Below are 27,863 nucleotides of genomic sequence, written 5' to 3' on the forward strand. Positions count from 1 at the left end.
TATTTTTTTTAAAATATGAGAACCAAGAATGTTTTCCTGTTGACAAACGTCTACCTCAATAAATAAGTGAGGGTGCCCTACTAAGCATTTAAAATTCTGTGTGCATATATCTCCATGTCCACAAAATAGTTTTCTTGTTACAAAAACATTTTTTTTCTTAAATGTTATGTTAACACATGAGTTATAATCAACATAGCAGATTCATACTGTACCAGACACCCCCTCTGGCCCCTCTCCTGAGATAAAGGTTCAGAGTTGTCACACTGTGATTGTATATCTGAAGAGGAAAGTCATCACATACCTCTGGGGTCTTTTACAGAGGGATTCTGTAGTACATGTGGCAAAGGCTTCGCCATACCTCCATGGATCCAATAATTGTAAAAGTCGGTCATCTCCGCAGCCACGAAGCTGCCAGACGTATACACTTGTTCTACTGCTTGCTTCTTCCAATTGGTTAAAGCCGTTTAATGACATTGGGATAAGAGACCTGACATGAATACATCGGCCCATCCTTTAACATAAGGATCTGTTCCTCAGGGAATATCTGGTTTGGTATCAAGAAGCACCTCCTCATTTCACTGTTTGTATCCACACTATACCAGTTCTGCATGTATTTTTGTGGTTCTCTTGCGAGAACAACTAAATTAAAGGTGGCGTTTCCTGCTGCTTGCCACTCTCTCTGAGACATAATTTCTTATAGCTGTTTTTTTTTTTACTTTTTTTAATGTTTATTTATTTTTGAGAGAGAGAGAGACAGAGTGTGAGTGGGTGAGGGGCAGAGAAAGGGAGACACAGAATCCGAAACAGTCTCCAGGCTCCGAGCTGTCATCACAGAGCCCGACGCAGGGCTCGAACCCATGAACTGTGAGATCAGGACCTGAGCGAAGTCGGGCACGGAACTGACTGAGCCACCCAGGTGCCCCTGTTATAGCTGTTTTTTTTTTTTTTTAATTTTTTTTTAAGGTTTATTTATTTATTTTTTTTGAGACAGAGAGAGACAGAGCATGAACAGGGGAGGGTCAGAGAGAGGGAGACACAGAATCCGAAACAGGCTCCAGGCTCTGAGCTGTCAGCACAGAGCCCGACGCGGGGCTCGAACTCACGGACCGCGAGATCATGACCTGAGCCGAAGTGGGCCGCTCAACCGACTGAGCCACCCAGGCGTCCCGGTTATAGCTGTTTTTTAATGCAACGTGGAATATCTGCTCTACTGCCCTGCCCACTAAAATATTTTTCCTCCTGCAAAATATGAGCCTCATGCCTTGATCATTCAATAAAACATCCAAGCCCTTTCCCTTAGATTCACATAATCTGGACTCGCAGCATAGTTCACTGCTACCAGCTCCCAGCATAGTTTTGACTGTTGTTGTAAGGACCTCCTTTCTGTCTTTTTGAATTGCTTTCTTTGACTCACATATAGCTCCTCCATTCACTCTCATATGTTCATCAATTCAGCCACTAAAGAGCTAGGAACTGATGGCCTGGTAAATGTCAGGTAGTGTGCGAGGTACATTTCGCAGCTAGTTAGACCAAATCCAGTGACCTCATACAGCTTACTACCTACGGGGGGTATAAGACTGAATTCTTTTTTTTTTTTAATTTTTTTTTAACGTTTATTTATTTTTCAGACAGAGAGAGACAGAGCATGAGCGGGAGGAGGGGCAGAGAGAGAGGGAGACACAGAATCGGAAGCAGGCTCCAGGCTCTGAGCCATCAGCCCAGAGCCCCACGCGGGGCTCAAACCCACGGACCATGAGATTGTGACCCGAGCTGAAGTCGGACGCTTAACCGACTGAGCCACCCAGGCGCCCCCTGAATTCTTAAGAAAGGCATGTGTATGCATTCCTAAAATATAGGTAAAATGTTTTCCTACCCACTACTAGATTCCTAAAAAATAACGTGTGACTTGAACCTTTCTTTGTTAAATGGAATTCAGGTTTTCAATGTCCTCAGACATTTAGATCTTATAAAGTTTATTAAGGAATCCTGTGAAGTTAATTTTATAAACACTCAAGAAATTAAAACCTTTTTAAAAGGCAAAAAAAATAATCTTTATAAACAAAATCTCTATTTCAAATGAACTGAGGGTAATTGCTATTTAAAGGAACCCTACTACAACATTGCAAAGAAAGTAATTAACCATCAAATTTTTAATAAATTAGGACTTTTAAATTATAATTTCTTTAACATTTTTTTTAATTGGAGAGAGAAAGGGAGTGCGAGCGGAAGAGGGGGAAAGAAGGAGGGGGAGAGAGAATCTCAAGCAGGCTCCATGCTCAGTGCAGAGCTTGACGTGGGGCTTGAACCCACGGCCCTGGGATCATGACCTGAGCCGAAACCAAGAACTGGATGCTCAACCAACTGATACACCCAGGTACCCCAAATTATAGTTTCTGTATTGCAAAAAGCAAGACCTTTAGCAATGTAAAAAATTTAATCAATAAGAAAAACAAAATGTGAATTATAGGAAAATCTAAATTGATATAACAAAAAGAAACACACAAGCAGTCCAACACACAAAATCCTTTACCTCTTATGTTCTGAAGAAGCAACTTTCCCCGAAGTCTTTGCCTTAAGACCTTTTTCTAGGGCTGCCATTAACAAAATGCCACAGATTGGGTGACTTAAACAACAGAAATGTATTTCTTCGTAGTTCTGGAGGTTGGAAGTCTGAGATCAAGATGTCATAGCATTTGTTTAATTCTGAGGTCTCTCTCCTTGGCTTGTAGATGGATGCTTTCTCCCTTCGTCTTCACATGTTCTTCCCTCTGTACCCATTTGTGTCCTAATCTCTTCTCATAAGGATATAGGTCATATTGGATGAGGGCTCACCCTAACAACCTCACTTTAACTTAATTATTTCTTCAAAGACCATATCTCCAAATAAGATCAGATTCCAGGACACCAGGAGGTTAGTGTTTCACTATATGAATTTTGGAGAGACACAATTCAGCCCATAACATGGCATGTCTCTAGGTTAGAAAACTCCAGTGTGAAAGTAAATCGCCACAGGTTTCATGACACAACCTTTTTTCCCCCCTTCTATAAAAACTTCCATGTGGATTAGTTTATCAGATAGCTACCATGTTCAGAATAGGGGCTTTCTATGATTGTTACTGACATGATAACAGTTCCAGCTTGGACCGGAGAGAGTAGAGGAATGGAAAATGGACCCACAAAATGGGTGGGAAATGAGTGGAAGAATGAGGCTGGAAAATGCTGCGGAAGGAGCTGCCTTCTAGAAGGTGTGCTCACAAGTAGCTAGATGAAGGCAAGGAGGAAGGCGAGGGAGCTGCAGAAAAAACAAAAGTTCCTGGTGCTTGCAGGCTGAGGGAGAGTCTAGTCACACATAGGAAAGGGGGTAAGCAAAGCTAAATTGTGATTTGCAAATTCGCACTGATGGGGAATGGTTGATGATAAGCATTAAATGGTAGAGCTTAGGGTTTTTTTTGCTTCTTGCTTTCCAATTGTGTTTTCTATTTGATATTTTTGCTCTGATTCTGAGCCAAATTAGCACTTTGGAAAACATGGTCTCCAAAGATAGTCTTGATTTGGGAAACCGTTTTGGTGAAAGCAAAGCAGTGGTCAAAGCAAAAGAGAAAATGATTTGAAATGCAAATTATTTTAAATGCATAGGAAGAAAATCCAGTAGTAGGACAAATATTTCTCTCTTGTCAAATTTTAAGTAATTCATTGGTAATGAATTTTGTTGCGGATGATATAAGTTTTCAGCTCATAGTAGGCACACAATAAATATTTGTAAACTTTATTTCCTTTATGCTTGACAAAAACTTTCCTGTGAAGAAGCAACAAATCCATTTTCAAAGGCATTAAGATGTGCTTTCACTGCATTACTATTCTATCACCAACAAGGAGGAGGGCTCAGATTGATAGACAAGGTTATAGTGAAACAGAAAGGAGAGGTGGTATAAAATATAGATCAATTGACAGGAATGTTGAGTTGATAGATGAGGAAGGATGGTGTGCATTGGAAGGGTCCTTGCAGGACTCTGGTGAGGAGATCACTAAGCTTGGGGGCTCTGTACCAGTTAGGAAGGGCTGAGAGAAAAGGCAGTGACCTGCCCCAGACTCCACAGAGGTTGTTACACCCATCTCCATGGTTGAAAGAAAATTTCTAAATTTAAAACCCTGTCTATTTTACCCTTCTTAAAAATTTTTTCTTTGGATTCTGTGACACCACATTCTTTTTTTCCCCCTCTTATGTTGCCACTTTTGTCCACATTTTTTAAAGGCTTTTTTTTTGTTTGCGTAGCCCTTGAACACTGGTGTTCCTTTTGTGTTTTTCTTTCCAGACCGTCTTCTCTGTTTTATAAATCTGATAGAAATCTACTAATGTGTAATAATGTATATTTATTATGTTTTGTATAGGTTGAAAATATCTTTATTTATAATGTCTTTGGTCATACAGAAGACTCTAACTTTGGTGTAAGATACTTTATCCATGTTCTTTGTTGCAGCCTTTGCTTTTTGAAGACCTTTTAAAGGTCTTCTCTACTTTGAAATCAGATATTTCCAATCATATGCTTTCTGACGATTTTATGGTGTTGGCTTGTCATGTTTCAGTCTTTTACCTAACTACAGTTTATATTTGTAAATGGATTGGGGAATGAATTTAAGTTTCACTCACTTGGATGTTGCATTTTCCAAATGGCTAGCCTTGTCCTGACATAGCTGATGAAGTAGTCTGTTCCTTCTTGACTCATTCAAAACACCACCTTTATCATATAATAAACTTGGTATACATACTGATTCACTTTTAGACTTTGTTCTGTTCTATTGATTTATTTTTCTATTTATTTGTACCTCCATCAGTACCCTGATGTTTTAGCTTTATAGTGGTTTAGTAGTTGTAAAAGACGTTGTCCTGTTTTCCGGTCAGCAGATTTAACATTATTAGTTATATTTTACAACTTGAAACACAATTTTCCTTAAATTCTATGACACCACATCCTCCTTTTCTCTTTTTATGTTCCCACTCCTTGTCCATATTTTTATAGATTTCTCTTCCTTTGCCTAGCCCTTAAATGTTGTGTTCCTTTTGGTTTCTCTTCAGATCTTTTTCTGTTCTCATACTGGGCACACTTTCTGAGTGATTCCATCAGTGCATATGGCTTATTTCAACAATATGATGGTGCTCAAAACTGTTCTCCTAACCTACGTTTTTCTGCCCAGCTTGAGGGCAACATATCCATCTTCACTTTGATGTTAGGCTCCAAACTGAACTTATCATCTTCCCTGCCAGACCTAACTCAATAAGTGACACCCATTTGCCATGGCTGAAACTTCAGCATCATCCTTGATTGTCTTGTTCCATATTGTCATCCCACAGTAAGTCTTTCAACTTTCACCTTCAATCCATCACCAAATCGTGCTGATGACATTGTTCCCAAACAATGAGAAATCATCTCATATCTCTCCTTCTACATTACCCCCACCCTCATCCAAGCTACTGTACTTTCCCCCCTGGTCCTCCTGTCTCCAGACTTCCCTCTTCTGGTGTCCATACAACTGCCAAAGTCATGTTTCAAAATACGAATTTGATCATGTCCTTTATTGTTTAAAAGTCTTCAATATATCCCCATTTCTTTTGGAACAAAATCCCAATTTCTTAATATGACTAAAAAAACCATACTGTCTTCACTTCTTATCACTCCAGCCAAACTGAACTTGCTCTGGTTCCTGGAATAAACCAGGCTCATCTTCACCTGTCCATGTTTGTAAGTGTTATCATTTCAGCATGTAATACATTTGCATCCTCTGTACCCTCTCTTTTTATTGGAGCGGCTCCTAATCATTTCAGGTATTCCTTCTCTTTTACCCGAGTACCTCTTACTTATCCTTTACAACTCATCTCAGATGTCACTGTTTTCAGGGAGAAGGCTTTATTGAGTTAAAAATCTGGTGTTGATTTCTCTCCTATATACTCCCAAATCACCCCGAACTTCCCTACCACATTATTCACTCCACTGTATTGTAAATCACATGTTTAATTGTCTGCACCCAGCACTGGACCATTCTGCTAATAGGGATACACTACTGCTATTTTAATTCCCTACTTGCAAACCTTTAATAATCCCTTATTCCCCAGTGAGTAAAATTCAAATTTTAGATTTCACTTTCTATAATTTTTCACTCATCTACGATGTTTGCTTCACAATATATCATTCTTTTCCCATATCCTATACTCCCATTATACTCGACCTACAGGTCAGTCTCTCAATAGAGCACTTCTACCTGGCTCAGGACAAATGCAATCTCAGACATTATGCAAAGTCTTCCCTTTGTGGGAAGTAATATCCTCTTTCTCTGAATTCCCATTGTTATCTTTTCTATCTTTAGAGCCCTTGTTGCATCTTTCCTCTTATTACTGTTATAACAACCTGTATCTTACCCTCGAAGCCAAATATATGACTTTTAAAGGTAGACATCACATCCTGCTGATCTCTGTCAACCCCAATAGTGTGTTGAACATACACCACTGGGTTCTGCCAATAATTTATGCTCAGTAAGTATTCCTTGAACAAATTTAATATCTTTAAGGTCACTGAGAAATCTATCTTTGTAGAGATGCAGCACAAAAAGAATCACATCTTCTATTCTGTTAATAGAGAAAATAGAGAGTTAAATTGTAAAGGAAAGAAAATGACTAAGAGTGGTCATTTCTATGAGTCATGAGCTATTTAAAAAGGGAATTTGGGAAGAAAATGAAGAAGCTGAAATAAGGTGGCTCCTTCTAGATTATTTTTATAACTAATAAATTGCAGAAAATGTGGTCACTTCAAATGTCATGTTTCAAAGAATACTCCAAAGTATATGTTAAATAATGGTGCCTGAGAAAACCAGCTAGTATTTTAAACACAGTAGTCTTAGATGAATATTTGTGTGTGGTGGAAATGATTAGATAGATATAGGCACAGATAAATCCTTAAAGTTTCTCAAGCTGCAAGTGGTGAAGTATTTATATCAGGGAGGGGAGAGTTGACAGTCACTTCTAGGAAACATTGACACTGTATATTGAATTTGTTAGGACTCTTCCTGTTATAAGTAACAGAGGGCCAACTGAAATGGCTGCAAGCAAAAAAGAGAATTCATGACTCATGTAACTGTATTAGTTCACTTGGATTGCATAACAAAATATCCTAGTCTGGATACTTAAACAATAGAAATTTATTTTTTCAAAGTTCTGCAGACTGGAAGACCAAGATCAAAGTGCTAGCAGAGTTAGTGTCTGGTAAGAGTTCTCTTCCTGGCTTGCAGTCAGCTGCCTTTTGGCTCCATTCTCTCATGGTGGAGACAGAGATCTTTGGTGTCTCATCCTTTTGCATAAGGGCACCAGATCTATTGGATTAGGGTCCTACCTTTATGACCTCATTTAACCTTAATTACCTCCCTATAGGCCCTATCTCCAGTTACAGTCAAATTGGGGATTAGGGCTTCAACATACAAATTGGTGTGGCAGTGGGGTGGGGTGGAGGTGGGGGGAGTGGGTGGGAACAATTCAGTCCATAGCACCGACTATTGGGAATTGACTTCTCAGAGACCACTGTCTTGGTAGTGTGTATAGCTTCATGGCCACTCCTTTTTGGTCTCCTTCAATGGATCACCGATAATTTTCCAATATCTAAACATTGGATGATCCCAGAGTTCAGACTTTGAGTCTATTCTCATTCATCAAGTGATTCCATGCCCACCATGGCTTTCAATAGCATCTCATTTGCCCTTAGCTCCCCAGAATTATTTCCAAACTACCCATATGACATTTCTATTTGGATGTCTCACGGCTATTGTAAAGGTAACATACTGTCTGGTATCACTTTAATTCATGACAATTAAACTCACATAAGCCCTTGGTCATCATATTCTACTTCTATGAGAACTCCTGCTTTTTACTCTTCTGGATGACTATTTCATACATTTTCTCCTCAAACCTTCCGCAATTCTTCTATCCTCTCTCTTAGTCCATACTCCTAGTTTCCTCTTTTACTGAGAAATTTGAGATCACAGAGAGCTTTTACAGTCTTGCACCACCATTACAACCCCCTAAGAAAGATACCTCTACCATTTACTCTGCCTTCTCTTCTGGTTCTATGGATGAATCATCCATGCTGCTTTCGAAAGCCAATCACTTTATACTAATGTTCCATCACTGCTGTGACAGATTAACACAAACTTTATTAGTTCATAGATCTGCAGGTGGCTTGACTAGGTACTCCGCTGAGAGTCTCAAAAGACTGAACACAGCATGTCAGCAGGGCTGTGTTTCTTCCTTGGGGTTCTAGGGAAGAATCCATTTCAGGTTGTTCATTCAGGTTGTTGGCAGAATACAATTCCTCACAGCTGCGGAACTGAGGTAGCTGTTTCCTTGCTGCTGTCAGCTGGGGACAGCCCTTAGCAATGAGAGGTCTCTCTCTGGTCCTTGCACGTGGGTTCTACATCTGAGAGCCAGTAGTACTGTGTTGAATATTTCAGCTACTTAGAACTTCTCTAACTACTTCTTCTGCATCTCTCTTCTGCTTCCAGCCAGAGAAATTCTCTCCTTTTATGGGCTCATATGATTAGATTGAGCACACCAGATCATTCAAGTTAATCTCCTTCCTTTAAGATCTATCAGCTCGATTGTATCTGCAAAGTCCCTTTTGTCATGTAAAATAATATATTCACAGATTCCAGGGATTGGTCATCTTTGGAGGGCTATTCTGCCTATCACACACTCAATGTCTCCAACTTTATTCCCTTCTCTCTTCTGCATCAGTAATTATTCTCCTCAATTGGATCTTTCCTATCAGCATACAAAAATTCCAATATTTCTCCCATGTTAAAAATACCTTCTTGACTCCACTCTCCCTTCCAATTATTGCCCCATTTATCTCCTCTTCTTGGGGGAAAAACACCTTGGAAGAATTTCCTATAAGGTCTGTCCCCACTTTTTGTTTTTTATATTCTCTCCTGACCTTTCATTCTTTCTATTGTATTGGACCTGATCTTTTCAAGGGCACAAATGATTACACATTCTAAATTCAAGTGTCAATTTTCAGTCTTCATCTTTCTTTCACTTTACAAAGCCAATCATTGAAAATTTCCTTTGTCTTCCAAGATCTCACCCTCTTGTTTTTTATCTTGTCTCTTAGAGGTTCCTTCTCAATCTCCTCCACTGGTTTTTTTTCTCATATTCCTGACTATCTAATGTTGGATTTCCTGGAGCTTTTTTATTTGTACTTCTTTCGGTAATTTCATCCAATCTCATGGTTTTAAATACCTTGAATATACAACCACTTCCAAATTTATATCTATAGCCCAAACATAGATCTATCGTCCCCTGAACTCCAGCTTGTGTATTTAACCATCTACTCCATATCTCCTGCTCAATGTATCCTATATAATCTTTTACTTCGTTATGGTCTGTCGTCTACTCTCAGAAAAATCGAAGTTTCATGAAGGCAAGGGTCTTTGTGTTTATTGTCTGTTTGTTTTCACTGCTTTGTCTCCAGCACTTAAAACAGTGCCTACAGAGAGTACGTAATCAATAAATATTTGTTGTTGTTGAATGAACGGTCAGAACCATTTTTTACTTCAGCTTAAAACCAGATTCTTCTTCTGGTTACCCCCATATCAATATGTGGCAACTCTATTCTAGTTTGCTCAAGCCAGGATCCTGGGAATTATTCTTGATTCCTCTCTTTCTTTCACACCCCACATCCTGAAACCCTGCTAATTCTATAAGCATACACACACACACACACACACACACACACACTTCTAGAATTTGACCCTCTCACCTTCTTCACCTTCACCCAAGTTCAAGCCATTATTGCAATGGCCTCATCATTGGTCTCCTTGCTTCTACCTTTGCTTCTCTAGAGTCTATTTTCCATTTAGAAGAGAGAGGAAATCCCTTTAGAATTTATGTTAATCATAGGCATTCTTTGTTCAAAATACTCTTATTTGTTTTCCATTTTGGAATAAAGTCTAAATACTTTAAACGGCCTCTAAGATACTTCTTGATTTTGACCCAGACATATCTTCCTAAAACCACTTCTTCCTTTTACTCATTCTCCTCTAGCCACTTTATTTCCCTTGTTCTTGAATATGCTAAGCATTCACCTAACTGAGGACTTTGCACAGCTTCCTTTGCCTGGAACTCAGAGACACAGATGATCTGCTTCTTCATCTCATTCAGGCCTCTGCTCAAAGTTGCCTTATCATGTTGCTTCCATGATCATTGCACCTAAAATAGCAAACACACACACACACACACACACACACACTTTTGCCCTTATTTTCCTTCATTTCAAAGCCTTATTACCAATGGATATTATATAGTTACTTATTTTTATTGCCTGTGTTCCCCTTTCCCCCAAATGTAAACTGCTTGAAGGCAGATACTATCTGTTTTGTTCATTGCTGTATCTGCAGCATCAGAGATGAACCCTACCTAACAACTACAGGCTTGTTTAACCCTAGCACATAGGCTCTTAGAGAGCTATAAATACCTCTTTTCTCAAAGTATCAGTATTAATATTTGAAAAAGGACTCTGGCCTTTCTTGAGTGATGTGCCTACCCCTCAAATATTTTCTGTGTTTAGAGCAATGGAAAAATCTAAGTGGCCAGTCTGGGTCACATGCCCCTGTAATGGGATGGGAGGTGAGGGGTGGGGAGTTGGGGAAGGCTATGCAATCCATAGAGAAAGGAAAGTTTCTAAACTTTTTTTTCTAAAAGAAAAAAAAAAGAGGTTCTGTTAGCAGAATGAGGCAGGGGGAGAACGGAGAGAATATGGGGGAGGCAGAAACAACACAAGGCCACCACTGAGAGTTTCCAGAGTAGCAAGACAAAAACAGGGATGAGCTGGGGCCCCTGGTAGAGGAACTATCCTTAAATAACTGTACCTTCACACACTTTGGGAGAGGACATGCTGAAACCCCAGGCATGCCTGTATGGCCTCAGTGTGCCCAGCTTCTTGAATGACTCCCTGTGGGGATTTGCAGGAAGGATCTCCCTGTCTCCCTGGCATGAATACTCCTGAGGCTTCTCCACACAAGCTGGAGGAAAGATAGAAAATCAGCGATCAGCAGCGTAAACATGATTTCTATTTTTCACCGCACATAACATCACTCACCAGCTCATTTGCAGAACTCTGCATCCATGACTATAAAGATTAACTAACAACTCATTTTTAGGTGAGTTTGAAAATGAATTAGTTTGAAAATAAGCAACAGCTGTGAAGCAGGCATATGTATATACTCTCACATTTGGGGGGAAAAAAAAAAACAAAACATAAATCTTGCTGCTATTATTTAGCCCGAGGCTTTTGGTCTGCTTTTTGGTTTTGTTTTTGTCTTTTGATACACTCAACCCCAAGGTATTTTAAATTTTAAAAATTTATTCCTGAATATAGAAAATGTTCCTTGGGTCCTCCTGAGAGTGGGGTGCCCGGGCTAACCACAGGCACACACGCATTCCTCCCATAGTACCGTACGTTAAAATTAATAGCACATGCAGAGGAAAAACTAAACCCTTTGACGTCACTCTCGAAATGAGGAAACATAAACAGAAAAGGCTCCACTCCAGTAAGCTGCCAGAGCTGAAGCCGATTGGTCTCTGCTTTTCCTTGCCTGTGGCAACTGACGGCACCTCCCAGCCTCGCCGGCCGGCTGCCTGCCCCGCTCCCCCAGCCAGTCGGTGGGTCTGGGCACTGCAGCAACTCGGCTCTGTCCCAGCGCTCGCCTGGGAGAAAAGTGGTGTGCTCACCCAGAGAGGATCTCTCTTTCCACCTTCTTTCTCTCTCGATCTCTCTGTGTGCTGTTGTGTTTCTTTCTTTTCTTTCCTTTTTTTTTTTAATTTTTTTTTTTTTTTTTTTACTTAATTATATTCCTAATCCTGGATGAAGTTGCTGGACTCTGCAGCACAAGTCTTCATGAACAAGCAGCACCGCTCAGAGATTTCACGGCATTCAAAGGTCACAGAACTGCCACTATGGTTAAATGTCTTGTTTAATGGTTGAGGTAGGTACGACCAATTTGAGCGGCAAGCTCATTTTTCTTGAGAGAACAGAATCACAGAGAGATGGCAGGAGTTTTATTTAAAATGAACCTGTACATATATATATATATATATATATATATATATATACATACATATATATACTTTTTTTTTTTTTTTGGTCTGTAATCGTTACTACAGCAACCAGCTTTTGAATTTCCTTCCTTTTTCTAGGCGAACTGACTAAACATTATCACTTACCTTGAATTAACTGTTTCATTCCAACCAGCCCTAATGTGGGACTCCAGGATTTTCGCTGTGCTTGGAGCCCCCACTGAGGAGGGCTTCTCTCTCTTTTTTTTTTCTTTTTTAATGAATGCAATATTTCTTCCTCAATGTAAATCTCAGAGTTGGATCATTTTTCCTTTTAGTGAAGACAGTATAGGAAAAATTGGTACAGAGCTTGGTGAGGGTTGCAGGACAGGGGGAAAATATCAGTTGTTTTTTTTTTCTTAAGTTTGTCATGTTGTTTGGTCGCAGACTTCAAAATGAAGAGATTAGTAAGAGAGAGGAATAAGCTGGTAATAAAGTTGAAGGTAGAAAACCCTATAGAAGGTATGTCAGAAAGATGAATTCTTGATGAAAACGCACTTTATCACCTTGTTGCATTTTTTTTTTTTTTTTAATATTCTGGACTTGGAAGTCGGCAGGGGAAACGGAGGCACTGAGTTAGATGACCAGTGATTTAGATCTTATTATGTATAAAGGAAACGAAAAAGTTCTTTATTCACACTGCAAATTTGCTAATTATCTTTCCTACAATAGTTGAAAGCAGAGTGAGATATTTAACTAGAGACTTAAGTGATTGAGCCTGGGATCTAATTAATCATCCATAGATTCTGTTCCTCATGTGCTCTAGCCAGAGTGCCTGTTTGAGTAAATCTCTTTGCACCAGAAGGCAGGCATATACAGTAAACACACTAAATGCTGCAGAAGCAGGGCAAATAACACAGAGCTAATGTTGTTTTCAATGACACGTTATTATTATGCGCTGAGGGGGACCCCTGCTAAAGATCATTTCTGCCCAAAGAGTCAATTTTTGTAAAAACATTTCAAGTAGCATATGGTTCGCATGGATTTCCTTATTACCCTTCTCAAAGTTACACAATAGCAAGTAAGACAGGATTATTTGAAACCATTACCCTGTTTCCAGTGTTTCTTACTTGATTTTTTTTTTCAAGGTTTCTATTCCCAACCTCAAGAAACAGAAATTTTAAAAAACTGGGTCATGTTAGCAGTAATATTAGGCAAGACATCAAATACATTGTGCATTTCAAAGGGTTAACAAAATTAACTGCATAAGACTATAAGTTAAAAACTGCAAAAATATTAGCTCTGAAATGCAGAGGATGTGCTGTGAATGGACAATTGCTTTTCTGCAGCGCCTAGTGGGAAAACAAGGACTTTGTGTGTTGCAAATGCCTAACTGCAGCTCCTCCATTTCCTCTGCTTTATCTTTTATTCCTGGCTTGTGAAACAAAGATGGGTGTCAGTAGTTGCGTCTTGATTGACATTTTCTCCAACGAAATGAAGTCACTTCTTGTCTCCAGTAGAAGCCCAAAGTTAACTAGTTACAACTGCAAAGACTGCCTCCTCTTCATGGGGATTTTTACCTGACACTAAGCGGTCCGATGTCAGACTCTACTCACCCAGTTGAACAACGTGAGAGAAAATCGTGGTGACTACGTGTCAGCAAAGTGGCTGGGAGAAACGCTTTTTTGAATCAAGTTACTTTGGGGAAGGGTGGAAAAATCCAAGATGTGTTAGGAACAGACACTAACTTAGGGAAAATAATTGTACATTTTTTAGTGCTTTCCACAGTGTCCAGCACAAAACTACTTACTGTCAGTTCTCAATAAATACCTAGTTAAAATGTTTGCTGAGCACTTACTACCCTTCATATATTATAAATTATTTAAGTGATTTTAAGAGATGGGATTTTTGACTGTTTTTGAAAAATATTTTTGATGTTAGTCTGCCCTAAAATATAATCTAGAAATCAACACATCAATGGTACAGATGAGGACATTCCAAACGTTGGCTTGTGTTGTTTTCAGCCAAAAGACCTCCTACTCCAAACAGATTCAAAAGTAAAATCACCAAATTTCCTCAAAGTGGGAATGTACCACCTTGAATATGCCTCTGCCTCACAATTAATCTTCCGAAGTCTAATTTGTTCCTAGCTAGGTTCAGATCACAGGGGAAGCTACTCATCAACTCACACAACATAGTATTAGAAGGAATTTTTTAAGCAGTAAGCCAATCTCAAGCAAGATGAAAAGGGCATCATTATCAAAATTAAGAATTAGGATTGACTTCAGAACTTCTAAAGGTAAAAGCTAACAGGTATTCTAAGTGGTTTAACTCACACTGACTTTTGGGGGGGTCAGCTAATGGGGAAAGTAGGTAACTTACTGAGGGCCCTCAATGTACAGAATGTCTTATCCCCCAAATCCACCACCCTATGGATTCGGCACATGTATCCCAAAGTAGCCTATAGACAAGCCTATAGAACTCCTCTAGGAGGTACATCTGGCTGAGGAAGAAGGGATTGCATTTGGACATGCAGTGAGACCCTCTCCCTCAGTGCCTTCTCGTGGTGGCATTCCCATTTCTCCTAATGGTATGCCTTGGGGAACACTTCCATCCTTCACATGGAAGCAGTTGTGCGATCAGTACTGTTGGCTTCTACAAGTATCCTAGGTGACTTTGTCAACATGCTAACTTTGATGCTTGAGATGATGCATACTTGGTATATTAGCAATTTTTAAAGTGCTTGATATGGAAATTTGGGAGAGGGAAGGGAAAAAGGGATGTAGAAACCCCAAATGACAATATCTGCTGTATTCCTGCATTATTAGAGATTTGAACACAGAGAGTGAAGTGTGTCAAAGTTCTAGCATATAACCAAGGAATTTATACTTTCCCAAGAATCATTTAAGTATCTAGATGATTTAATTTGTACTTAGAAAGTGACTTCTCGGAGAACCCTAAAAAGAAGAGCAGACAGAGACAAGTGACCAGGGTGGGCGCCCTCATTCAGGCTCTAACTAGCTGGGTAACTCTGAGCCATTGCTTCATTATCTGTAAAGGAAACGGATTATATTATATTTCTAACAGTAGTTTTTAGATGAAACGTTTATAGTATTCTTAATCTCAATTCGGAGTTTTTTTATATAATTCCATTCATATATAAATGTGAAAATGTCAAACCTTTATTCAAAAGACTTCAAAGTGTGCTCTCAACATGTGAAGTAAGTAAAAAATAGATAAGTGATGAGTCCCACTTTTGGGAAGTTTTATATTCTGGTTGCACATATAAACAAATAGCACAGTCTGTGCAAAGAAATAAGTGGGAGAACAAAGGAGAGTTTGCGAGGGAGGTGATGATGAAAAAAAATGAAACAGAAGAGGTGACTTTATCCAAATTGGAATTTAAGAAAAAACTAAATTTTCTGTCTATGTATTTATTTCTATTATTGTGATCTTTAATATGATCAATTGAAGGCATTGTCATTCTTCTGAAATAATATATGTAATGGTGTTCTTAAAAAATATAATGTTGGGGAGCCTAGATGGCTCCATCAGTTAAGCACCCAACTCTTAACTTCAGCTCAGGTCATGATCTCCTGGTTCCATTCTTGAGTTTGAGTCCCACATTGGCTCTGCTGACAGTGTGGAGCCCACTTGGGATTCTCTCCCCCCACCTCTTCCCCACTGATGCACTCTTTCTCTCTGCCCCTCCCCCACTCATATGCTCACATGTGCACGCACACCGGCGCACTCTCCCTCTCTCAAAATAAATAAATCAACCTTAATATTTATTTATTTTTTATCCCATTTGTTGAATTACGTTACTGTACAAGCCTGAGATGGTGAATTATATCAGTGAATTAAATCAATGGAAATGATAGTGTCTTCTCTATCATTGCTTGAACTTGGAATCCCTAGGAGTTATAGAAAGCAGGAGCCCTTTGAGAACTTTAACAGAAGTCCCAGATGCCAGCAGTCACTTAGCACAAGGAAGGAATGGTCACAAGCTGCTATGGGCTTGTGTTCTGGGAAGTGCCCTCAGTGCTAGGAAACTTCACATAGTGGCTCAGAACTTCCAGAGATGACCCATGTGACTCAGGGCAAATTTCTTACATTTTAGAGTCCTCTGTTTGCTCGTCTTTAAGTGAGGCTATTGGATTATTTCAAGGATGGCTTCTTTCTTCCCAAATCTGTGATTTACCCTGACAAGATTAATATTGACTTAATAGCGTTAGTTTGTTTTTTATTCTTCCACCTCTTCCATCCTTTCTACCACTTCCCTTTATTCTTGGCTTTCGCTCAGTTATCCAAATTCACATAATTTCACCTCCAAAATACTCTCATTGCCAAAGACAAACAAAAGCAAAACAAGACCTTGGGTTTTGGAGAATTTCTCCTCAGGAAGACTATTGCTTCCCAGGAAAGGTCACGTATCCCTGCTCCATTTCTCTTGTTTGAGGCTGATGTGCTACTCCACGGCCCTGGCACTCCTTCAGACAGTAAAGGGACAGCTACTGTTTGTAGCTGCGGATTTACATGTTAGATGACAAGTGTCTTTTTCCAAAGTGCCCATCACTATCCTAGATTTTCTGTATTATTTCATTTAGTATCTCCTTACCTCCGATTCTGGTTTCTTTAGAGTAACTGACAACCTGTTGATAATTAAATTGGAGGAATTCTCAGAAGGAACTTTTTTTTTGGTGAACTGGTTGTCCATTGAGAACCTGCTCTGAGGCCTTGCCCTGATGAGAAGGAGTCGCTGCCTCATCTTAGTGGTAGGATTTGGTGCAATTCAGTTACCCGAATCCAGACACTGGTGAGATCTTGCGTGGGTCAGAACATTTCTGCTGGCATCGCCTCTGGATGACAGTTTAGTTAACAGCTCAAGCATGTGGAGCAGGGAGCAGGGTTTGTAGTTTCAGGTAAACCTAAAACTAACTTGACACTAAATACACAGGAAACTGTTAAACAATATATAATTTTTAATATACTAATGTATAACTATCCCAATATTTTGAAAACCCAAATCCTTTCATGGCTGCTTTATTTGCACATAGTATAGAAATAAGAAAATAATAGCCTTAGCCAATATGCCAGCAAAGATAGTTTATGTCATACATTTAACCTTCCTCCCTGTCTCCTTTCCTCCCTTTCTTACATTTGTAAAGAGAATGTGGAAAAAATTAAGATTGGTAATGAGATGTTGATGGAGTTTCCTTTTGTAAAATTTGGAGATTTGTTTTAGTTTTTCCTTTCTAGTGGTTGGTAAATACACATAAGATTTTTGATTAAAACTCCTGCTCAGATTATTTTCTTATTAATACCTTTTGTGTTTTACATTGTCATAATGAACATATCTATAAGAAATACATAAAATATCCTTTCCACATGATGAAAATTATCATTACTTGCCCACAGTTTCAGACATACAAAAGAAAGATTCTGTTCAAAAAAGGAGTTAATACATGACTTAAATACACTGAAGGATATTTAAGAGTTTTGAGTTCTAAGAATATTCCTTTCTTCTCCTGGGATAGGAGGTCAGGTCCTGGGCCAGTCTGGATGAGGGCCGTTTCCAGGTATAGACATAGGAGGTTAACATATACCTGATTTGGTCAAAATCTGGTATCTAAAGATACAAATGGCCAATGATTTACATATTCTTTGACCCTAGTAAATTTTAGTCTAAGAATATATCAAATTATATTTACTTTTATACTGTTTGTAATATTCTAAATTTTTTTTTTTTTTTCAACGTTTTTTTTTTATTTATTTTTGGGACAGAGAGAGACAGAGCATGAACGGGGGAGGGGCAGAGAGAGAGGGAGGCACAGAAGCGGAAACAGGCTCCAGGCTCTGAGCCATCAGCCCAGAGCCTGACGCGGGGCTCGAACTCACGGACCGCGAGATCGTGACCTGGCTGAAGTCGGACGCTTAACCGACTGCGCCACCCAGGCGCCCCAATACTGTTTGTAATATTAAAAAAACCCAGAAACTTCCTGAACCCAATTATAGGTGAGTTGTTGAATATGTTACTTCAAACCTATGCAACAGAAAGCCATACAGTTATTTAGAAGAATGTGCTAGATCTACATACACAAGTCTGGAATGGTTTTTGTATGTAGTAAGTGAAGAAAAAAGTTACATTAACACTTCCACAGCTATATATACACATTCATACACACTGATAGAAAATTTCTGAAAATTCAAATAAAAATCATAACAATGGATGTCCCTGGGAGAATTTGGAGATGGAATGGGAGCAAGACTTACTTTTCAGGTATATACTTTAGAATTGTTCCAACTTTTCTCCCCATAAACCTATTATGTCTACCATGGGGGAAATTACAGAGATTTATGTATTATTCTGTGATACTTAAAGTTGATAACAAATAGAAAGTAAAATAAGAGTTCTATTTTGTTTTTAAATTGCTTCATTAGCTTCTTCCTTCAATCCTGTTGAATTTTCCCAAGTGCCTTTGATATGGTGAGGGAGCACAGTATGACCAGGAAGTAACAGTCCTAAAGTGAGGAGATAGATAAACCTTCACTGCTGTTTGAGTAACTTTGGGCCAATCGTCACTCTGAGGACCAGTTTCATCATGGACAAAACAACGGGCTTAGTGAAGGCCAAATTACCCTCCAGCTTTCACATACGCCTAAGAAAAATTTATGGCCTGTTGTGGGCCCAACTATTTGAGACTTTTCTCCATAAACGGAATGTACATATTTTACAGTACGTATTTTATTGGTTTGAACATTTTACCTAAATTTTCTGTTTTAGAATTGGTCACTTTGGTTTAAGTTTTTGAATTAATTAAATATGCAAAATTTATATTCACCCAAATAGTGTTTAGGGAAACTGCTCATCATTGATGGACTCTTTAAGTTAAAATATATGATATCATGTGTTCAAAAAACAGTAGAAAACACTATTTGTATTAAGACGTGTAGTTTATAATACAGGCAACTAATGCTTCAGTCTGAATATGATTTATACATGTTTTGGTTTTACAGGAGAGAAAAAAAAGACTTTCATTTCCCTTTCTCATTATGCCACTTGCCAGCTGTGTCCAGTCAGATGAAAGAGCTCAGTCATTCACAAAAGTGTAGAAGCAGCCTCATAAAAGGAGATGCTGCGGTAATACAAGGGTCTAAAGAATGCCTTGATTTAGACAAGCTCATTAAATTTAAGAAAAAAGTTGTTTTTCATGTCATAGAAACAGAGTATATTTCTATGCCTTTAAGACTAGTGTTCTTGCTTTTTCAACTAAAGACAATTTCAATTTTGTTTTTAATTCGATGGAGAAAGGTATTAGTCGTTTTAGTTATTCAATACTTTTTATTTTATATTTTTCTAGACCTTTTTACTATGTTTGGAGTAAGGAGTAATCTTTAAGTAAAAATAAAATGAAAGAGATAAAAACATACCACAGATAAGAATTTGTGTCGTAGCAGTTTTTGAATGACCAGAACCAACATTCTAAACTTTTCTCCATAAGGGCACCTTTTGGGATGAGCACTGGGTGTTGTATGGAAACCAATTTGACAATAAACTTCATATATTGAAAAAAAAAAACCACTTTTCTCCATAAATCTCTTTTAATTGTTAAAAATATATTGATCACTTAATTCAATGGCTTAGAAATAAAGTAATTGAGAAATATTGTCCTGTTTTTTATTAGTATGCTTATGCATGCTTATGAGAGAGAGAGATTGAAGGCAAGGACTTTCTCGAACTTAAAGACAAATGTATATAAAAGCTTTTTATGCAGTTATTCAGTTCAAAAAGACTGAGTTGGAGAACACTCCCTATTTAAGATGCCTGTAAATCTTTTAAATTTTTTTTTTTCAACGTTTTTTATTTTTATTTTTGGGACAGAGAGAGACAGAGCTGAACGGGGGAGGGGCAGAGAGAGAGGGAGACACAGAATCGGAAACAGGCTCCAGGCTCCGAGCCATCAGCCCAGAGCCTGACGCGGGGCTCGAACTCACGGACCGCGAGATCGTGACCTGGCTGAAGTCGGACGCTTAACCGACTGCGCCACCCAGGCGCCCCGCCTGTAAATCTTTTAAAAAGAAATAAATGCATTTATTAAATTAAGTGGTAATAATTATAATTGTTTAAAATTCACTTTGTGTATTTTATGTGGTAGAAGAGAAGAGAAAGGAAGAAAAAAAAAAAATTCAAACTCACAGGGGTACTAAACTTGTAACCTAAAGCCTGAGTTCAATTCCAGATGCTGGTCTTACTGAGCGTAATACTTTCAGCAAGTTATTGATCATTTTTGACTTTTTGAGTCTCTGAACTATAAAGTGTGGTAGGTACCTGTAGTTTCTAAAATTTCTCAGATTTACTTACTGTGCAGATGGATGGCTTTCCTATGTCATTAGTGGCTCAGTTCATAGCACAAATGTCAAGTCCTCCATTCTTGAAACACTCCTGTGAGGAAAGGATTAATTATGCCCATTTTAATGAAAAGGAAATAGAGGTTAGGAGAAGTTACAGCTAAAAGAGTTGGTATGCAGCCCCAGCTTTTTAATGACAATTTTTTATATATATTTTAAATGCTGTATGTTTCAAATCCATTTGTAATCATTCTAAGCATGAACTGGAAAAATATTTATGCAAAACATAAAAATCTCTGTTTCAAATGTTAAAGCAATCTACTCGATATATTATTTACAGGAGGTTCCAGTACATAAAGGAACAGCACTATTTCATTTTAAATGCATTCACAAAGGATAAGAGGCAGTATAGTGTAATGGGGAGCAGTGCAGAATCTAGCACCATTCACTTATTAGCAATAAGATCCTGAGCAAGTTATTTACTATCTTTGGGCCTCATTCGCCTTACTTATAAAGGAAAGAGTTTACAGTTGTAGCCTCATGAGATAGTTGAGAAGATCAAATGAGTTTTACTTGTAAATGCTTTGAACGGCGTGTGAAAGAGAGTAAGCATCGTGCGTCTATCAGTTGGTACTATTTTCTTACAAACTTTAAAAGTGATTTCATGAAATTGTAACAATTTTGTGCATAGTGCTGTTGGGTACTTTAACATTTAAGAGCAATACAGTTTTTTATTTTTTTTAACTTTCTGTATTAAGTAATAGTGCACAGACAGAAAAATACACATCATATAAATGTACATAATGATTCACTTTTTAGAGGTGAAGCTCTGTGTAACCATTACCCAAGCCGAGATATAGAACATTCTTACCTTATTGCCACATCAGAAATCTCATCACCCCTCCTCCATTCTTTCATTCACCGTCACACTGTGAGACCCATTCAGTTGTTGCATGTAGCTGTATTTTATTTTCATTATTCCATAGTGTTTCATTATCTGAATATGCCCATTCTACTGTGGAAAAACATTTGAGTTGTGTCTAATTTTTAGTATTATAAAGAAAAATACGGGCCTGGGTATTCTTGGATCTGTCTTTGGGGCACAGGTACATGTATTTCTGCTGAACGTATACTTAGGAGTAAGTTGCTGGCCAACAGAAAATGTTAATGTTCATCCTTAACAGAAAATTCAAAATTGCTCCAAGTGGCTAAAATAATTTACATTCCCACCAACCATGCGTGATAGATCACTTCCTCACTAACCTTACTTATTAGCATTTAGTAGGTGCGTAATGATAGCATATCATAGTTTTAATTTGTATTTTCCTGATGGTTAATTAATTTGAGCATTTTTTCACATGTATATTGGCCATGTAAACATCCTCTTTGTCAAATTTTTAAACAAGTTATTTATATATTAATTTATGGGGATTCTTCATATATTTTGATACCTTTGATTGCTATATGTTATGCAAATATTTTCTTTCAGGGACACTTGGGTGGCTTGGTTGGTTGGGTGTCAGCCTCCTGATTTCGGCTCAGGTCATGATCTCATGGTTCTTGGAATGGAGCCCCTCCTCTAGCTGCTAGCGCTGAACCTGTTTGGCATTCTCTCTCTCTCTCCTTCTCTCTGCCCCTCCCACACTTGCATACATGAGTGCATTCTCTCTCTCTCTCTCTCTCTCTCTCTCTCTCTCTCTCTCTCTCTCTCCCTTTCCAATTAAATAAATAAACCTAAAGAAAACAACAGATACTTTCTCCCATTGGTAAAATTTCCTGTTTTCTTCTTCAAGATTATTTTGGTCATTCTAGGCTCCCTGCAATTCCATATAAATTGTAGAGTTAAATTAAAATTCTTCCCTAAAAGCCAAATCACTGTTAGGATATTGATCAGCTGGGGAAGACTAACATTTTTCCTGACTCTTCCAATTTATAACAGAGTTTATCCCTCCATTTATTTAGGTCTCTATTAAATTCTTTCAACAATATCTTCTAGCTTGTTTTGTGGCCATTTTACACATTCCTTGCTAGATGTAGTACTAAGTACTTAGTATTTTGATATTATTCTAAATGTTATCTCTTCAATTTCAATTTTAAATTTTTGTTACTAATACATAGAAAAATAATTTTTTCTGTATCAATTTATCAACAACCTTGCTAAACTCATTTATGAATTCGAATACTTTATTCTATAGATTCCTTTCATTTTCTATGTAGGCAATCTTACTATCCCAAAATATTCACAGTTATATATCTTCTTTTTCAATACTGAACTTTGTCTTACTGTACTAGTTAGGAGTTTCAGTAAATTGTTGAAGATGATAACCATGAGTAAATGTATTGTTTCCAGTCTAAGAAGGAGAGTTTTCAATATTTTTTTACATTCGGTATGATACTCTATGTCTGGAAGTTTCTGTCTATCCTAATTTGCTAGTCGTTACAAATATTTGACTTACCAAATGTGTTTCTGATATCTATCATGTAACTTTTCTCTATTATTCTATTGTGGTGGTGATTGATTTTACAATGTCAAATCGAACTTGAGGCCCTAGAACAATTGCAATTTGGTTATTGTATGCCGTACTCTTTTATAAAATCCCTTGTTACCTTGTTTCTGGATTGCTAATAATTTTCAGGATTTTGAAACGATGTTGATGAAAAAGAGTAGCCTAAAATCATTGTTTTGGCAACAATCTTATCAAGTCTCCACTGACCTCATAGAATTAGAAAAATTATTCTTTTGAAAGTGTTTTGGGAGAATTTATGTAAATTCATGTTATGTTTTCCTTAAATATTTGTTAACAATTATAAATAATTCCATCTGGTCCTGGAACATTTTGTGGGCAAGTTTATAGTTATAGTTTTAATTCCACTAATTTTTGTGGGCTATCCAGATTTTCTACTTCTATTTTCAGTTTTAGTAAGCTGTGTAGTTCTAGGTCTTATCTATATTATCTACATTCAGTGACTATCATGAAGTTGTTTGTAATACCCTGTCTTAATATTAGTATTTTTATTCTTGCTACTAGTTTATTGTGCCATTTCTGGTTTTCTTTTCCCTATGGTTTTGTCAAGATCAATTTCATTAGCTAGTTTAAGTAAATAAATTTTGCTTTTTAATTATTTATTTATTTATTTATTTATTAAACATTTATTTATTATTGAGAGACAGAGAGAGACAGAGCGTGAGCATGGGAGGGGCAGAGAGAGGAGGAGGCACAGAATCCAAAGCAGGCTCCGGGGTCTGAGCTGTCACCACAGAGCCCGATGCAGGTCTCGAACTCGCAAACTGCGAGATCATGACCTGAGCTGAAGTCAGATGCTTAACCGACTGAGCCACCCAGGCACCCCAATAAATTCTGCTTTTTTAAATCTTTATGTATATTTGATGTCTATTTTTAATTTCAGTTCTTTATTATTCCCTTCCGTCTCCTTTCTTTAGGTTTATTTGCTGAGGTTTTTTTTCTATTTTTTCAATTTTTTTTTTTTTGGCTCATTACTTTTCAGTCTTTCTTCTTTTTGAATATATACATTTAAAGCAATACATTTTTCCTCTAATAGTTGGGGCTGCATCCCAATATTTAGTGTTTCTATTATCAGTTAGCTCAAAATAATTTCAATTGTAATTTCTTTTGGGACCTATAAATTATTTTAAAATGCCTTTATTAATTTTAAAACATATTGGGACTTTTTAGTTATCTTTTTGTGATTGTTTCTTATTATAATTCTACTGTGATCGTAAATCATACTGCATATTATTTAGGTCTTCGAAATTTGTTGCAGCTTGTATGTGTGACCCACTGTATGGTAAACTTTTATATATATTTCACATGCACTTGCAATGAATGTATATTCTGTGGTTGGTAGATACAGTGCCAGTTAGAAAATTGGGTAATCATGTTATTCAGATCTATACTTTTACTGACTTTTTTCTGCTTCTAATTACTGAAAAAGATAAGTTAATGACTCCAAGGTAATTGTGGATTTGTCTATTTTTCCTTTTCATCCTGCCATCTTTTACTTTATACATTGTGTTAACAATGTGAAATAGCCATTTTTATGGATCAAAATAGTGGAATATCATCATTTTTATATAAGTTAAACTAATACACTAATATTTTAAAGGTGTGCTGTTAGATCATACCTTCACAGTGGGGGTGATAATTAGTTCTTATCACAAGGTTTATAGCCCTCCAAAAAGACTTAGTACACAGATATACAGTGTAAATGGTATTAAAATTTCAGGAGGGGAGGTAATTAGGGGAAAGAAAAACTAAAAAGGCTCCTTAAGGATATCTAATGATACTATATCCATGATAATGGAAAAACAGGGTGAGAAATCCTTAAGCTAGACAAATTTAGAACTGTTACATCTTCCTGGTGAAATGAAAGTTTTCTCATAATAAAACATCCCTTTTTTTTTCTCTATTAATCCTTTTTATGTACAGGCTTATTTTCCATTCATTCGGTTTTTAATTTTCTGTGTTTATGATTTAGATTTATCTCTTTACAGTAGATGGAAATATTGTTTTATTATTCAGTCTGATTATATTTGTCTTTTCAGAGGAGTATTTAGTCCTTTTATATCTAATGTAAGAGTGATATATTTGAGTTTAAGTGCTGACTTACTATGTACACTCCATTTTTATTTCCTGTTTTATATTTCTTTCTTTCTCTTTGCTAGCCATCATTTGCGTTGAGTATATTTGTCATCGCATTGCTCCTTTCCCATTAGCTTGTTATTTTTACACTTTTTCACAATGTTTTACTGGTTACTATTGAGGTTACAGGATGCATCTTTGACCTAATCAAAGTATAATGCTAATTATTAGTACTGTTATCACCATATGGGAAATTTGAGAACCTTAGAAGGAATGTTTTAACTACTTTTGCACCTCTCCTGAATTATATGCTGTTTTCAGGTACTCAGTTTTATATAATTTAAGTCCAACAATAATGAATGTAACTATGTTTTTATACAATCATATATACTCTTCATTACTTCCCATGTCTCTGACATTACATATAAGATTTCTTTTAGTCCAGTGGTGATTTGGTTCAGGTGGTTTTTTTTTTTTTTGTCTGAAATGACTTTATTTTGCCCTTTTTAAACGTGCATGGTTCCTAGGAACAAAATTCTATATTGGTAATTTTCTTTCTCCACCTCAAGACATTATTATATTGTCTTATAATTTTTACCGTTTCTGTTGATGTCAGAAAACAGTATTTAAAAGCAATTTCTCCTTTTTACAAAAAAATTTTTGACTATTTGTAATTCTTTATACCTTCAATCTCCAGTAGTTTTCCCATTATTGCTTAGTTGTGGTTCTCTTTGCATTTATTCTTATGAAGATTTGTATGATTTCTTAAATGTGCATCTTGATATCTTTCAACAATTTTGGAAAGTTACCGTTAATATTTTCTTTTAATAGTTATTTTGCCCCACTCTTTCTCACTATTTTTAATGGGACTCCTATTGCATATACGCCTAATCTTTGAACATTTCTACCTCCATTGTTTACCTTTGGTTTCTTTGATCTTCATTGTGGACATTTTCTCTTGACCAGTATTTTATTTTCCTAATTCTTTCTTTAGCTGTACCTGATCACTCACTGAATCCATTAAATGAGTTGACAACTTCTGTTACGATATTTTTCAGTTCTAGAATTTCTAGCATTTTTCTGTAGTTTCTACATCTCTTTCAAAATTCTCAATCTTGTTTTTCATATCCTTGAGTATATATTATACATAGTATTTTGAAGTCTTTGTAACTCTTGATTTATATCTTTTGTGTGACTATACTTAATATCTGCTAGTGCTCTTGGTTGTATCAAATTGTCTTACCTTTCATATGCCTGGTTATTTTTGGTGGAGTACTGGACATTGTATATAAAATATATGGGGATAACTTGAGGTCTAGTGTGATATTCTTTCTCCAGATAAGATTTACATTTGTTTCTGTCATGTTACCAGTGTCAGCAATAAACTTGATTGTTTTAATCTCAAATGAATATATATGATGTGTTCAAAACAGTGGATGGCATAAAATAAGTACTGTGGAACTATCTTTTTTTGTTTGTTTATTTACCTTTCATTGTTGTCTACTGGCTATGAAAAGAGAGAAAGGGAAGAAAGTATTAAGGATAATTTATATGGCATTATACGCACCAGAAGTAAATTCTCAATTTTTTTCATTTTATTGTCTTTTCTCTTATATTTGAAATAAATTTAAAAATGACAAGTTGTATTATCAAAGTCATAAACTAAGTAGATAAAAATTAGTATGTCTTCACTTTCCATATTGCACTGGCCATTGGCCATTATAACCATTATGCAAAAGTTAAAAACTCAGAAATAATAATTTCAACAGTGTAATCACCTTATTATATAATTATTATTTGCTAGTAGCACTTTAACAAACACGATTATTTTGGAGATTGTTAATATTCTAATGAGATCTTGGGTCAAAGAACTATTTGTAATAGATTTTCATTTGCACGTCACATTTCCAATTACAGATATTTACAGAAAGGTGTTATTTAATTCTTGATTTATGGTTTTTTGCCTGGAAGCTAATGTTTTATATAGTAGCTGATATAAATTAGCTACAACAAGCTATTAGCAACTTCCTTCATTTTCCAAATTGTTTTACAGTGTGTAGTTTCATACAAGCAAATCTAATGTCACTGAATGAAAATGGTACTCCATATGTGCTATAAACACTAAAAAATTTTTATTTTCAGCACACTAGCTTGTCCTGTGGAATAAGCAAATTAATATTTAAAATAGTTGCAAACAAAACATTCCTGGGAATAAGTTTAGCTACACTATAATTAAGGTCTGGTTTAGTTATGTAAAACCAGATTTTTGGTGTTCTGTGTTTATCTATTGCTTCTGGCAGTTTATTGGCTTTTCTTGGGTGCTTGGGTCCTAGTACTACTCTATGCAGGTTTTCTAAGGCTGCGGTATCTTTGGAGCACTGGTGAGCTTGAAGTCAAAGCTAATAAATGCAAACTATACTAAATACTTACCCTAGAGTCTAATCACTGATTATTTATGAGCATTTTCAAACAGCGTGAAAATATGTATTTTTACAAGAGAAATATTAAAAAGTTAAGAAAAAAAGCACTTAAGTGGGGGAGGGGCAGAGAGAGAGAGGGAGAGAGAGAATCCCAAGCAGGCTCCATGCTGTCAGTGCAGAGCCCATTGTGGACTCGAACCCATGGACTGTGACATCATGACCTGAGCCAAAATCAAGAGTTGAATGCTCAACAGACTAAGCCACCCAGGGACCCTGATATTATTTTTAAACAAACATATATTTCTAGTTTCCATACATTGTATATTTTCTTGTCAAAATAGAAATGAAAAAATTGGAATCTAAAAAGAATCAATGCTCAGTAATTTCCAAATATATTGCTAA

The 27,863-nt window shown here is 36.9% G+C and overlaps 1 protein-coding gene across 2 annotated transcripts in view; it reads left to right on the plus strand.

Annotated features, from left to right (window-relative positions):
* PDE7B (phosphodiesterase 7B) overlaps positions 1-27,863 on the plus strand; it is a 584,524-nt gene that overhangs the window by 255,972 nt on the left and 300,689 nt on the right. Inside the window, exon 1 of one of the 2 annotated variants that reach the window (XM_058735374.1) lies at positions 11,674-12,021. The exons of the other annotated variant lie outside the window; for it this stretch is intronic. Coding sequence (XP_058591357.1) covers positions 12,001-12,021 — 21 coding nt within the window. The 5' untranslated portion in view covers positions 11,674-12,000. Of the gene's footprint in view, positions 1-11,673; positions 12,022-27,863 lie in introns of those variants that run through there. 2 annotated transcript variants of the gene reach the window in all.

This window comes from Neofelis nebulosa, chromosome 6 (assembly GCF_028018385.1).
Source record: "Neofelis nebulosa isolate mNeoNeb1 chromosome 6, mNeoNeb1.pri, whole genome shotgun sequence".
Classification (NCBI taxonomy): Eukaryota; Metazoa; Chordata; class Mammalia; order Carnivora; family Felidae; genus Neofelis; species Neofelis nebulosa.